Below are 13,790 nucleotides of genomic sequence, written 5' to 3' on the forward strand. Positions count from 1 at the left end.
CATCTTCCCCCTCCCCTCGCCCTCATTATCCCCCTCCCCTCATCCTCCCCTCTCCTTCCCCTCATACTCCCCCATGCCCCTCATCCTCCCCTCCCCCATTCCTCCCACTTATCCTCCCCCTCCCCTCATCCTCCCCCTCCCCCTCATCCTCCCCCTCCCCCTCATCCTCCCTCTCCCCTTCGTCCTCCCCCTCGTCCTCCTCCCATCCACCCCCTCCCTTCCCGCCCATCGTCCCCCCATCCTCCCCCTCCCCTTCATCCTCCACCTCCTCTCCCCCCGTCCTCCCCTTCCCCCTCATCCCCATCCTCCCCTCAACCTGATCCTCCCATCCCCCTGAACCTCCCCTCCCCCACATCCTCCCCCTCCCCCTCATCCTCCCCTTTCCTCATCCTCCCCTCCCCCTCATACTCCTCCTCCCCTCCCCTCATCCTCCCTCTCCCCCTCATCCTCCCTCTCCCCTTCGTCCTCTCCCTCGCCTCCCCCTCCCCTCCCCCCATCCTCGCCCTCCCCTTCATCCTCCACCTCCCCTCCCCCGTCCTCCCCTTCCCCCTCATCCTCCCGCTCCCCTGCATCCTCCCCCTCCCCCTCATCCTCCCCCTCAAACTCCCCTCCCCCGCATATTCCCCCTCCCCTCATCCTTCCCTCCCCTCATCCTCCCCTCACCCTCCCTCTCCCCTTCATCTTCCCCCCACCTCTCCTGCCCATCCTCCCCATCTTCCTCCTCGCTTCCCCCTCATCCTCAACCTCCCCTCCCCCTTCCCCTCCCCCCATCATCCCCCTCCCCTTATCCTCCTTTCCTCTCCCCTTCATCCTCCCCCTCCCCTCATCCTACACGTTGCCTCCCCCTCATCCTCCCCCTCCCCTCCCCTCATCCTACACGTTGCCTCCCCCTCATCCTCCCCCTCCCCTCCCCTCATCCGCCCTCTCCCCTTCATCCTCCCCCTCCCCTCTTGCCCATCCCCCCTTCCCCCCATCCTCCCCCTCCCCTCCCCCCATCCTCCCGCTCATCCTCCCTTCCCCTTCATCCTCACCCTCCCCTTCCCCCCATCCTCATTCTCCCCCTCTGCCCATCACCCCTTCTCCCCATCGTCCCCCTCCCCACCCCATCCTTCCCCTCCCCCTCATCCTCCCCTTCCCCTCCCCCCTTCCTACCCTTCCTCCTCCCCTCCATCCTCCCCCTCCCCTACCCCCCATCCTCGCCCTCATCTTCACCTCATCCTCCCCCTCCCTATCCCCTCCCCCTCATCCTCCCCTCTCCCTTATGCTCCCCTCCCCTCCACCCCATTCCCCCTCCCCCACTCATCCCCTCTCCCCTCCCTCTCATCCCCCCTCCCCCTCATCCTCCCCTCCCCCTTATCCTCCCCTATCCTCCCCCTCATCCACCCCTCCCCCTCATCCTCCCCCTCATCCCCCCTCTCCCTTCACTTATTCCCCCCACCCCCTCATCCTCCCACCTCCCCCTCATCCACCCCCTCCCCCTCATCCACCCCCTCCCCCTCATCCTTCCACTTATTCCCCCTCATCCTCCCACCTCCTCTTCATCCTCCCCTCCCCCTCATCCTTCCCCTCTACCTTATGCTCCACTCCCCCTCATCCTCCCCCTCATACCCCTCCCCCTTATCCCCGTCCCCCTCATCCTCCTCTCCCCCTCATCCACCACTCCCCATCATCATCCCTTCCCCCTCATCCTCCCCTCCCCTTATGCTCCCCTACCCCCCTCCCCCTCATCCCCCCGCCTCATTACCCCCTCCCCCCTTCTCCTCCCCCTCTCCCTTATCCTCAGCCTCCCTCACCCCCCTCCCTCTCATCCTCATCCTCTCTCATCCCCCCTCCCCTATCCTCCCCTGCCCCTCATCCTCCCCTCCCCATCCCCCTCCCCTCCCCTCCCCCTCCCCTCCCCCTCATCCTCCCCTCCCTCTCACCTCCCCTTCCCTCCCCCTCATCCTCCCCACCCCCTCATCCTCCTCTCCCTCCCCCTCATCCTCCCCACTCCCCCTCATCCTTCCCCCTCCCCCTCATTCTCCCCACTATCCTGCATCCTCCCCCTCCCCCTCATACACCCCGTCCCCCTCATCCTCCCCCTCCCCCTTATCGTCCGCTCCCCCTCATCCTCCCCTCCCCCTCCCCCTCATCCTCCCCGTCCCCTTCCCCTCATCCTCCCCTCTCTCCCCACTCATCATCCCCTCCCTACCCCCTCATCCTCCCCACCCCATCATCCTCCCCCTCCCCCTCATCCTCCCCTCCCCCTTATACACCCTTGCCCCTCATCCTCCCCTCCCCCTCATCCTCCCCTTATGCTCCCCTCCCCCCCGGTCCCCCCTCCCCCTTCCACTTATCCTCACACTCATCCACCCCCTCCCCCATTCCCCCACCCCTGCCGCTCATCCCCTCTCCTGCACCCCCTTATCCTCCCCCTCCCTCATCCTCCCCTCCCCCTTCCACTTATTCCCCCCTCCCCCTTATCCTCACGCCTCCCCCTCATCCTCCCCTCCCCCTCCTCGACACCTCCCCCTCATCCCCCCTCCCCCTCCCCTCCCCCTCATCCCCCTCCTCCTCCCCTCCCCCTCATCCTCCCCTCCCACTCATCCTCCCACCTCCCCCTCATCATCCCACCTCCCCCTCATCATCCCACCTCCCCCTCATCATCCCACCTCCCCCTCATCCACCCCTCCCCCTCATCCTACCCCTCCCCCTTATGCTCCACTCCCCTTCATCCTCATTCTCCCGCTCATCCCCCCTCCCCCTTCCACTTATCCCCCGTCCCCCTCATCCTCCCCTCCCCTTCATCCTCCGCTCCCCCCTCATCATTCCTCCCCCTCATCCTCCCCTCCCCATATGCTCCTCTACCCCCTCCCCCCTCATCCCCCGCCTCATCACCCCCTCCCCTTCTCCTCCCCCTCCCTTATCCTCATCCTCCCCCTCCCCTATCCTCCCCTGCCCCTCATCCTCCCCTCCCTCTCACCTCCCCTTCCCCCTCATTCTCCCCTCCCTCCCCCTCATCCTTCCCCCTCCCCCTTCCCCCTCCCCCTCATCCTTCCCCCTCCCCTATCCCTCATCCTCCCCCTCCCCCTCATACACCCCTTCCCCCTCATCCTCCCCTCCCTCTCATCCTCCCCCTCATGGTCCGCTCTCCCTCATCCTCCCCTCCCTCTCATCCTCCCCTCCCCACCCCCTCCCCTCCCTCTCCACTTCCCTCCCCACTCATCCTCCCCTCCCCACTCATCCTCCCCTCCCTACCCCCTCATCCTCCCCTCCCTACCCCCTCATCCTCCCCTCCCTACCCCCTCATCCTCCCCTCCCTACCCCCTCATCCTCCCCTCCCTACCCCCTCATCCTCCCTACCCCCTCATCCTCCCCACCCCCTCATCCTCCCCACCCCATCATCCTCCCCTCATCCACCCTCTCCCCTTATGCTTCCCCCTCATCCTCCCCCTCCACCCCATCATCCTCCCCTCCCCTTCCCTCCCCCTCCCCATCATCCCCACTCCCTCATCCTCCCCTCCCTACCCCATCATCCTCCCCCCCACCTCTTCCCCCACACCCCACCCCCCATCCTCCCCCCAACCCCACCCCCCCCATCCTCCCCAACCCCACCCCACCCCCCCCATCCTCCCCAACCCCACCCCACCCCCCATCCTCCCCATTTCCATTCCTCCGTCTCCAGCCCCCCATCTCCCCACTCATTCCCAAATGCTCTCCCCCTCCCCCTAACGGGCCCGGTCCCCGCGCCTGCGCACTCTGCTCTATCAAGATGGCCTCCGGCTGCCGCTGGGCCGGCTCCGGGATTCGGGACGGAGTTCCCGCCGCCCCCTGACAGCGCAGCCGCCTGTCCACTTCCTCCCTCCTCGCCATGGCCGAGTCTCCGACAGCCCCTCAAGACCTGGAAGGTGAGTAAAGACCCAGATGACACTGGGCGCTGAAACCACGCGAATTCGAGGCCCCGCTCGCAGCTCCGGCCCCGGGATTAACCTCGGGAGAGGGCGAGAGGGACACAAGACACTGTCTAGAGCCTAATATCCACCAACCCCATTCCACACAGTCAGTTAGCACTTGCACCGTGTCCACAACCACCCCCCCCCCCCCCAGAACCAGCCCCACCTCCCACACCAACCTCCCCCCCGCACCAATCCCACCCCCCACAACTGCCACCCTCCACCATCGCTGCCCCCACCGCCCACCCACGCCGCCCCACCATCCCCCCTCACCCACACCGCCCCACCATCCCCCCTCACCCACACTATCCGCCCCCCCACCTCCCCCCCACACCATCCACCCACCCACCCAATCCACCACCATTCCCCCCCCCCCAATCCCTTACTGCCGCCCAAACCACACCCACCCTGGCCCCAACTGTCCCGGCTCCCCCACCTCGTCCCCACCCCCCCCCCCCCCCCCCCCCCCGGCCGTGCCTGCCTGCCTTCGCCCCCTGCCTGCCCTCGCCCCTTGCTGTGCCCACATAGATTGGTTTCTCTTAACTCTTCATTATGCATCTTTTTTTTCTGCATCCTGCACTGTGCTGACCCTGGCCATTATTAAACAGCAAAGCCTTGCCCAAAAGTGCACAATTTATTAGCTTCCTCCCTTTGCAGATAATTTGGCAACAGACCTCCTGCAATGTGGCACTGCCAACATGTTTGGCTGCACTGGTTTCATGGTGTGTTGTAAACAAGCCGGGGTGCGAGTTCACTTTCTTTTCCTCTGGAGTTGAGATTTAAAGCCCATTGCTCTCTCATCACCCTGGTCCTTGTGCATCCTTTAGGTCAGTGATAAGTGAAACATAAAGCAAATTGGAGGGAAGAATGATTGATGATGGCCCAGTACCGATTGCATAAACTGGTATTTACATAATAAAAACTGACTGCCGTTCACATGTGATTCTAATCTACTAGAGAGCCAAGTGGCTGGGTGTTACATGGATATTGTTACATTATGTGTTTCATAGCACAAAATAAAATGCTGCTTCACAGGACTCTGTTAACCCATTTCAGGCTTTGTGACTCATGTTATTTTGCACAGTCTTGCTTTACAGTCAACTCTTAATTTGGAGCAAGTGCCTTTAGATAATCTGCTAATTTGAATTTTTTCAAACAGGGAATACCTGTGTTGTTTTGTTTATATTGCTTCATTTAAACTGGTGGATTATCCAGATATTTTTAAAACAATGTTGTGAATTGAGGATATAAACCAATGCCCTGCCACACTAAGGCATGCAGCACCGGCGCTCCAAATTGTTGCCCTCCCTTTGTGTTATGTTCTTAGGAACCCAGAGCTCCTGCTGTATGTTTTCAATGAATAGAAACGGACTGTAGTCCATTTTTGTCTGAACATTGACGCATGATATTTGTGAAATGGTTGGGTTACTGATTAAAGCAGGGGCCATATAAAATATTTAAGATAGACCATAGAAAGGGAAAATAGAGAGACAAGGTAACTGTGAGCGCGTGGATTGGGACTCATGCTGCTGTGGCGGATAGTTTCCATATGTACACTGACAACACCCAACTGTACCTCACCACGACCTCTCTCGATTCCTTTACTACACTGCTTATCCGACATGTAGTGCTCGATGAGCAGAAATTTCCTCCAATGTGTGAAGACTGAAGCCATTGTTTTCGGTCCCTGCTCCAAACTTCATTCCCTAGCTACTGACTCCATTCCTCTCCCTGGCAACTGTCTGAGACTAAACTTGGTGTCATATTGACCCAGGCTCAGTTCTGACCACACATTCAAGCGCTCACTCAATGCCTATTTCCAATCCCTTAAATCGTCTGAGTTTGTCCCTGTCTCAGCTCATCTACTGAAATCTACTGACTATCCAAACCACTCCTAGCTGGTCTCCCACATTTTACTCTGTGTAAACTTGAGATCATCCAAAACTCTTCTGCCCAGGACCTAACTTGCACCAAGTCCTATTTACCTCTCACTCCTGTGATTGCTGACCTACATTTGGCTCCCGTCAAGCAACATGTAGGTTTTTAAATTTTCATGCTTATTTTCAAGTTTCTCCCATACCTCACCCTCTCCCTATCCCTGTAACCTCCTCCAACCCCACAACCCTCCAATATCTGAGCTCATCTAATTCTGGCCTCTTGAGCATTCCTGGTTTTAATCACTCCTCCTTTGGTGACCATGCCTTCAGCTGCCTAGGCCCTAAGTTCTGGAATTCTCTCCCTAAACCTCTCCGCCTTCCTACCTTGCTTTCCTCCTTCAAGATACTCTTTAAACCTACCTCATTGGCCAAACTTTTGATATTCTGACCTAATACCTCGTGTAGCTCAGTGTCATACTTTGTTTTATAATGGTCTTGTGAAGTGCCTTAGGACGTTTCATTATCTTAAAGTTGCTATATAAATATAAATTGTTGTTGGATGAGGTGATAACAGTGGTTGGGCTGGGCATCTTGTTTCTATGTTTGTATGCGGCTGGAGAGATATAACTTACAATCAGGAGCTGGTAATTAATTGTAGCTAATCTTCATTGCTTGAGATGATACCATGTTCAACAGCCCATGTGATTTTGTCAATTGTAATTACAATTTTGGCTTTCGAAAGTTTTCCTCCCAGTTTTTTACTTTTTAGCACGGAAGGTGACAAATTATTTAAAGCAACGAATATTCATAAAATCTGTTTTGTTTGGGAGCACCTTGATGGGATTATCTTGCAATTTAACAGGGAGCGAGAATAAAAATGTAGCTGATATGAAACAACCTTAAAGGCTGCTTATGTTGAGACACACTGCCCCTTCTCATACCCACACTCCCACCAATGATAGTGAATACCTCATTCTTGGCCAGGGAGAGAAATCATGGGCTTTGGTGCTTCTTCTGTTTCTGTGCTCTCTATCCCTGCACTCCCTTTAACCACCGCCCCCCCCCTCAAAACCCCGTCCCCCAGTCATGCATGTTATTTTTTCTCCCTTTCGGATTCACCAATCAATTTTCTTTAATTTAAGCTCGTCATGCTCTATCATAGCCTCCAAGTATTTCAAATATTTGCAATTTTTATCCATTTATTACTGATACCATGCTAGTGTGGCTCTTTTTATGATGAGAAGTGAATGTGCTATAACATGTGTAATAAGTGTATCTAAGAAACTAATTGGACTGAAAATTCATAAAATATAAAGAGACAAATTGAAACTGTGGATATTTTATTTTAAACAAAATTTAGCTTTCAATATTTGAGAATAAGAATTAAGCTTTGAAATAATTTTATCAAGTGTATCGAAAATAAGAGGCCTTTTCTAGCTGTCATGGCAGCAAACAAAACAATATGTCATCAAAATTAATATTTCTTGCCAACTCTCTTGCAACACTTAACATTGTCAGCAAGCCAGACAGCATCTGTGCAGAAATCTGCCACAACCTTTTAGGTATAGACCCTTCCTCAGAATGGGGAATGCTTGAGGAAATGCCCAGTTTGTCAACTTTTGTCTTCTCCAGTGATGTTGCCTGACCCACTGAGTTTTCCTGCATTGATTGTTTCTGTATCAAAAGCAATTACTTGTTCTCAAAGCCTGGAGTCTTAGATGGAGTAAATAAAAGTGGCATGCAGTCAAAAGTGATGCTAGCAAGCAAATTAATTTAAGTTACCACTAATAGCAAATTGCTTGGCAAATACCAGGGGTAGTTAGTTGTACACTCTGACTCCACTGCTGAGTACATGTACAATGAATATCAAAGCCTGGTAGAGAATGCCTTTCTATTTTAGTTTAAATTGAGGATCTCAATTCTTCCTGTTATACAATTAGTTTCATAAAAAACTAGATCAATTATTCAAAATGTGGAATGAATTCAAAGATAATTGATAAAATCAATTTTTGTTACCAATTATAATTTCTGCTAGCAGAAAATATCTAGTATCTTGTTCTCCCATCACATTACCCCCCCCACCCCCAAACCAACCAACCGCCCGTCCGACAGCTACCATACCTCGTGGCTTCCACGCTCCACCATCTTAATGTGAGGGCAGCTTCTGTAACCCTTTAGTGGGCCAGCATCTTCTCTGGATGGTGAGAGCATGGCAAGGGCGGACCACATCACCCAGAATACACACTGTCAAAACATTTGGCCACACTGACTCAGGCTCTTGTTCCAGGATGATCAGATCGTGAGTGTTGAAACTTTGTCCCCGATCGTAAGGTCCACCTCACTCTTGTTTTCGAGTATATTGAGGTGTGAGGCAGCCACTTGAGATGAAGGGAGGTGGTGCTGCTGGTAAAGGCAAAGGCAGAAGCTGCAAGTTGAGAGGGGGCATGGACCCTGGCATTTTATACCTTACACACCCCCTCTCCCAGGCCCATCAGCAATATAGATTTAGGAAAGGGTGATCTCCTCGCTCAGTTTTGAATAGAGATCGTTTTAACAAAATAAGAAAGATAGAACTTGTATTTATATATCACGTTTTATAACCTCAGGACATTCCAAAGTGCTTTACAGCCAATGAAATGCTTTTGGAATGTAAACACTGTTGTAATGTAGGAAATGTGGCAGCTAGTTTCCCACATTGAGGTGTCACAAAGAGCAGCACAAAAAACATGCATTTATATAGCACCTTTAAAACATTTAAGGTGCTTCACAGGAGCATTATCAAACAAAATTGGACACCAAGCCACTTAAGGAGACATTCAGACAGTTGACCAAAAGCTTGGTCAAAGAGAGAGGTTTTAAGGAGCTTCTTGCAGAAAGAGAGAAAAGTGGGGAGGCTTATGGAGGGAATTTCAGAACTAAGCCCTAGGCAAGTAAACGCATGACTGTCAATGGTGGAGCAGTTAAAAGCTGGAGTGTACAAGAAGCCATAATTGGACTATCGCAGACATCTTGAAGGCTTGTCAGGCTGGAGGAGTTACAGCGATAGGAAGAGGCAAGGGGGTTCAAGAACAAGAATGAGAATTTTTAAATCAAGATGTTGCTGGATTGGAAACCAATGTAAGCACTGGGGTGATCAGTGAAAGGGATATGGTGCAAGTTCATTTAAGGGAATTTTTGGATGACCTGAAATTTATGTATAGTGGGAGATGGGAGGCCGGCCTGGAGAGCATTGAAATAGTGAAGTCTAGAGGTAACAAAGGCATGAATGAGAGTTTCAGCAGCAGATGAGCTAAGGCAGGATTGGAAATAGCTTATTTTACAGTTGTAAAAATAAAGAAAGACTTGTATTTATATTGCAGTTTTCAGGACCCAAATGTCTCAAAGACTTTACAGTTAATTTTTGAAGCGTGGTCACTGATGTAATACAGCAAAGGTGCAGCCAATTTTGTGCACAGCAAGCTCCCACGAGCAACAATGTGATAATGACCAGATAATCTGTTTTTATTGGAGAAGGTGGTCTTGTTAATGCTACGAATATATGGATATAAAATAATTTCAGAGTCTGATATGATACAAGGTTGCAAACATTGTTAAAGCAAGAAGGTGATAGCCAGATTATCCAACATTATTGGTAATGTTAGTGAGGGATAACTATTGGCTAAGATTCTGATGAAAATTCCATGATTTTCTTCCAAATATTGCCGAGGGATCTTTTACATGTACCTGAAAAGGGCAGGCGGTTTAGCATTTCACAAATAGACAGCACCTCAAAGAGTGCAACATTCCCTCAGTCCTGCAATGAAATGTGCAGCCTAGGTTATGCAGTCTAGTTAAAAGCAAAATACTGCGGATGCTGGAAATCTGAACCAAAAGCAGAAAACGCTGGAAAATTCAGTAGGTCTAACAGCATCTGTAGAGAGAAAGACAGAGTCAACATTTCGAGTCTGTATGACTCTTCTTCAGAGCCGCCTTGAGTTGAGTTTTTCTGGCGTTTTCTGTTTTTGTTTATGCAGTCTAGTCTTTGGATGGGATTAAACTGAACCTCCTGATTACAAGACGAGAGTGCTAACCACAGCCATGGTGGGCACTCATTGTAGACAGGTTTTGTTGCTGTGCAAATTTCAGATGACTTTTGGATAAATGAGCTGATAGAACAGGTCAGAGCTCAAATAATTGTAGTGCAGAGTAAGACCAGCAAGCTGACATATCAGTATATTTTGTCAGTGTGGCAGGGTATTTGCTTCGTGATATTCAGTTATTGATCTTGGCCATTTTCTGGGAATTGACAGAATGTGCAGTGTGTCCACATTGGAGGGTAAACTGGAGAGGTGGTTCCTCCTATCCAATGGCAAATTCGGAACACTCATTGGTGGAAACTGAGAAAGGGTTGCTTGCCTTGCGATAGGGATGGTGGATGATGTCACCTTGTCTTCTCTGGTGGGGGGAGTCCAGAACAAGGAGGCATTACCTTAAAATTAGAACTAGAGGTGGCGATTAAAAAACACTTCTTCATACAAAGGGTAGTGGAAATCTAGAGCATTCTCCCTCAAAAAGCTATTGAGTCTGGGGGTCAATTGAAAATGCAAAACTAAGATTGATAGATTGTTGTAAGACAGGAAAAGTATTAAGGGATATGGAACCAAGGCAAATAGATGGAGTCAAGATATAGATCAATCATCATCCAGCTGAATGATGGAATAGGCTGAATGGCCTCCTATTCTTTTGTTACAATGACTGCAGAAGTATTAAGAAGTATTTGGATGTGCACTTGCGATGCCATGGCATGCAAGGCTATAGGCCCAGTGCTGGAAAATGGGACTAGTTAGGTACTTGTTTGACCAGCGCACTCGATGGGCCGAAGGGCCTTTTTCTGTGCTGTAGACCTCTATGACTCTGACTGCAGTTTGATTGGCTTTGAATCACAGGCTTTCTGTAGTTTTGTTTGCAATCGGTAAATACAATCTTGAAATTACTTCTTGTGTTGGATACACAAACAAAAGTTGCTCTATGATTTTCAGTTCAACTAGATAAAATAATGGTTTTCAAGAGGAGGGAAGGGGAGACGTGAGAATTTGTTTTTTTACGCAGTGAGTTATGATCTGGAGTGCACTACCTGAGAGGGTGGTGGAAGCAGATTCAACAGTTAGTATTCAAAAGGAAATGGGATAAATATTGAAGAAGAAAAAATGATGGAGAAAAAGCAGGGTAGTTGGTCTGATTGGAGAGTTTTTCAAAGGGGCCAGCACAGATGATGGACTGAATGGTCCCATGATTATTTAAGTGACTCAAATGTCTGGTTTCTATTAAAGACATGAAAAATCTTGTGTGCATTTCTTATCAACGTTTCCAAAATGAATTCCTCTGCCTGCATTTGTAATGGGAATTCCTTATGTAAACTTATCACAGAGTAACTACACCCTCCCATTGAAGGTGCTGCAGTGCCACAGCAGGCAATTAGGCTGTAATCACAGCATCTTAAGTTCACATAGACAAACACCCATTATAAATATGGAATATAAAAATAAGGATTGAAAGTATAACTTTAAAATGGTGATTGAATTACATCTGGTCTTGCTGGTGCAATTTTCCTCCTCTCCCTAATAGTTTCACTTGGAGATCACACTTAACCTTGACTCCCATATGTAATACCGCAGGCAATTGCATGATATGTAATATGGCAATTGCATGGTATGTAATGGACACCCTGGTCCACTCCTCCATCACCCCCTACTCCTCAACCCCCTCCTATGGCACCACCCCATGCCCACGCAAAAGATGCAACACCTGCCCCTTCACTTCCTCTCTCCTCACCGTCCAAGGGCCCAAACACTCCTTTCAAGTGAAGCAGCATTTCATTTGCATTTCCCCCAACTTAGTCTACTGCATTTGTTGCTCCCAATGTGGTCTCCTCTACGTTGGAGAGACCAAACGTAAACTGGGCGACCGCTTTGCAGAACACCTGCGGTCTGTCCGCAAGAATGACCCAAACCTCCCTGTCGCTTGCCATTTTAACACTCCACCCTGCTCTCTTGCCCACATGTCTGTCCTTGGCTTGCTGCATTGTTCCAGTGAAGCCCAACGCAAACTGGAGGAACAGCACCTCATCTTCCGACTAGGCACTTTACAGCCTTCCGGACTGAATATTGAATTCAACAACTTTAGGTCGTGAGCTCCCCCCTCCCCCATCCCCACCCCCTTTCTGTTTCCCCCTTCCTTTTTTTTTCCAATAAATTATATAGATTTTTCTTTTCCCACCTATTTCCATTATTTTTAAATATTTTAAAATCTTTTATGCTCTCCCCACCCCCACTAGAGCTATACCTTGAGTGCCCTACCATCCATTCTTAATTAGCACATTCGTTTAGATAATATCACCAACTTTAACACCTATGTGTTCTTTTGTTCTATTGTTGTTGACATCTTTTGATGATCTGCTTCTATCACTGCTTGTTTGTCCCTACAACCACAGCCCCCCTCCACTTCTCTCTCTCTCTCCGCACCCCCCCCCCCACACACCTTAAACCAGCTTATATTTCAACTCTTTCTTGGACTCGAACTCAAGTTCTGTCGAAGGGTCATGAGGACTCAACGTCAACTCTTTTCTTCTCCGCCGATGCTGCCAGACCTGCTGAGTTTTTCCAGGTAGTTCTGTTTTTGTTATGTAATAAAACTTGATGGATTTATAGTTATAGCCATATCTAAGTTGATTCTCGCACTTCTTGCTCTCTAAATGGCGAATGCTTAAATTACTAGGGATTGGAACATTAACTGGATCATGTATTAGCTGAGTATACACTGATCTTTCTGTTAGTGGAGAGTTGCCAAATTAAAATATTAAGTTCAGCTAAAAACTTTTTTGTCTCGATGCGAAGTGCCTTTTCCTCTTTTGTTGGTGAATTGTTAGAAAAGACCTAAAGATCAATAGAGAAGGTTGGGAAGGTGGAACAAAACAACTTGCAAATAATGCTTGCGTGTTTCTTTATCCTGCAGCAGGGTTTAACAAGCATCGCACCTGCTGGTGTCTCACCTCCTTATCCTTTTCTTCCCCCCCCCCACCCCCAACAACGACCCCCCCCCCCCCAAAAAAAAACATCCAACTTCGTCTTTCAACCAGCCATTGTTTTCACCAGAGGCTTCCTTTTTAATGTAAAACTGCTGACTTGCAGCAATAGTAATAATGCCATAACATATCCCGGAAATAGTGGAAGATTGGTGGAAATGAATGTTCCTTCTGACCCATGGTCACATTCCACACCCTGGCAGACAGGGCGGGACCTGCTTCTAGACCTAGAAGCATTACTGAGGTAAACCATAACCCCCAGATGACCTGGCATGTTTAATTATAAATGTGTTCAGCTGCTCTCATTATTCACGTTCTGTTACTGGCATAAACTTGCAGGCAAGCTTCATGCGTTGTGACAATTCAACAGTTGCAACAAAATTGTTTTCTGCAAATGATAGACTTGTTTTTGCTAAGTTGTGAACAACTTCACTGTATGGCAATAACCTAGGCCAGTCTAAATGTGTCTCTCGATTAGACTGTTTTAATGTGTTTTGTGATTGTCATGTACTGTACCACAGTATTATGGAGTGAGCCTTTGGAAGCATTCCTGCCTTGGGAATCAGAAGCTGCAGGCTTGAACCATGCTGCAACTTGTCCTGACCTTATGATATGTAGGACTGCAGACACCCAGTTGGATGCTCATATCCAGTGGGTGTGGGTGGGCCATTTCCCTTTGTCGAATGAGCTCTGGAAGCTCATAAAACCTCCTGCCATACAGGAGTAGTTATAGGCTGGAATAAAGATAGTTGTGGCCTTGGAACGAGTGTTCAGATCATGGCCTATTTGACTTAATTAGCCTGCAAATCCTTCCAGTAGCCCACACTGTTCTCTGAAGATGTGAAAATAGCCACCTCACTGTTATAACTGATGGTGTAGTCGCTAGACTAGTAATCCAGAGGCCTGGCCTAATGCTCTGGG

General features: G+C 49.9%; 1 protein-coding gene across 2 annotated transcripts in view; it reads left to right on the forward strand.

The window, feature by feature from the left end:
- Positions 1 to 3,751: 3,751 nt before the first annotated feature.
- rabep1 (rabaptin, RAB GTPase binding effector protein 1) overlaps positions 3,752 to 13,790 on the forward strand; it is a 133,048-nt gene continuing 123,009 nt past the window's right edge. For both annotated transcript variants that reach the window (XM_041198089.1, XM_041198090.1), the window contains exon 1: positions 3,752 to 3,887. In XM_041198089.1, the coding sequence (XP_041054023.1) occupies positions 3,851 to 3,887 (37 nt within the window). In that variant the 5' untranslated portion in view covers positions 3,752 to 3,850. The remainder of the gene's footprint in view (positions 3,888 to 13,790) is intronic.

The sequence above is a fragment of the Carcharodon carcharias genome, chromosome 10 (genome assembly GCF_017639515.1).
Source record: "Carcharodon carcharias isolate sCarCar2 chromosome 10, sCarCar2.pri, whole genome shotgun sequence".
Lineage (NCBI taxonomy): Eukaryota > Metazoa > Chordata > Chondrichthyes > Lamniformes > Lamnidae > Carcharodon > Carcharodon carcharias.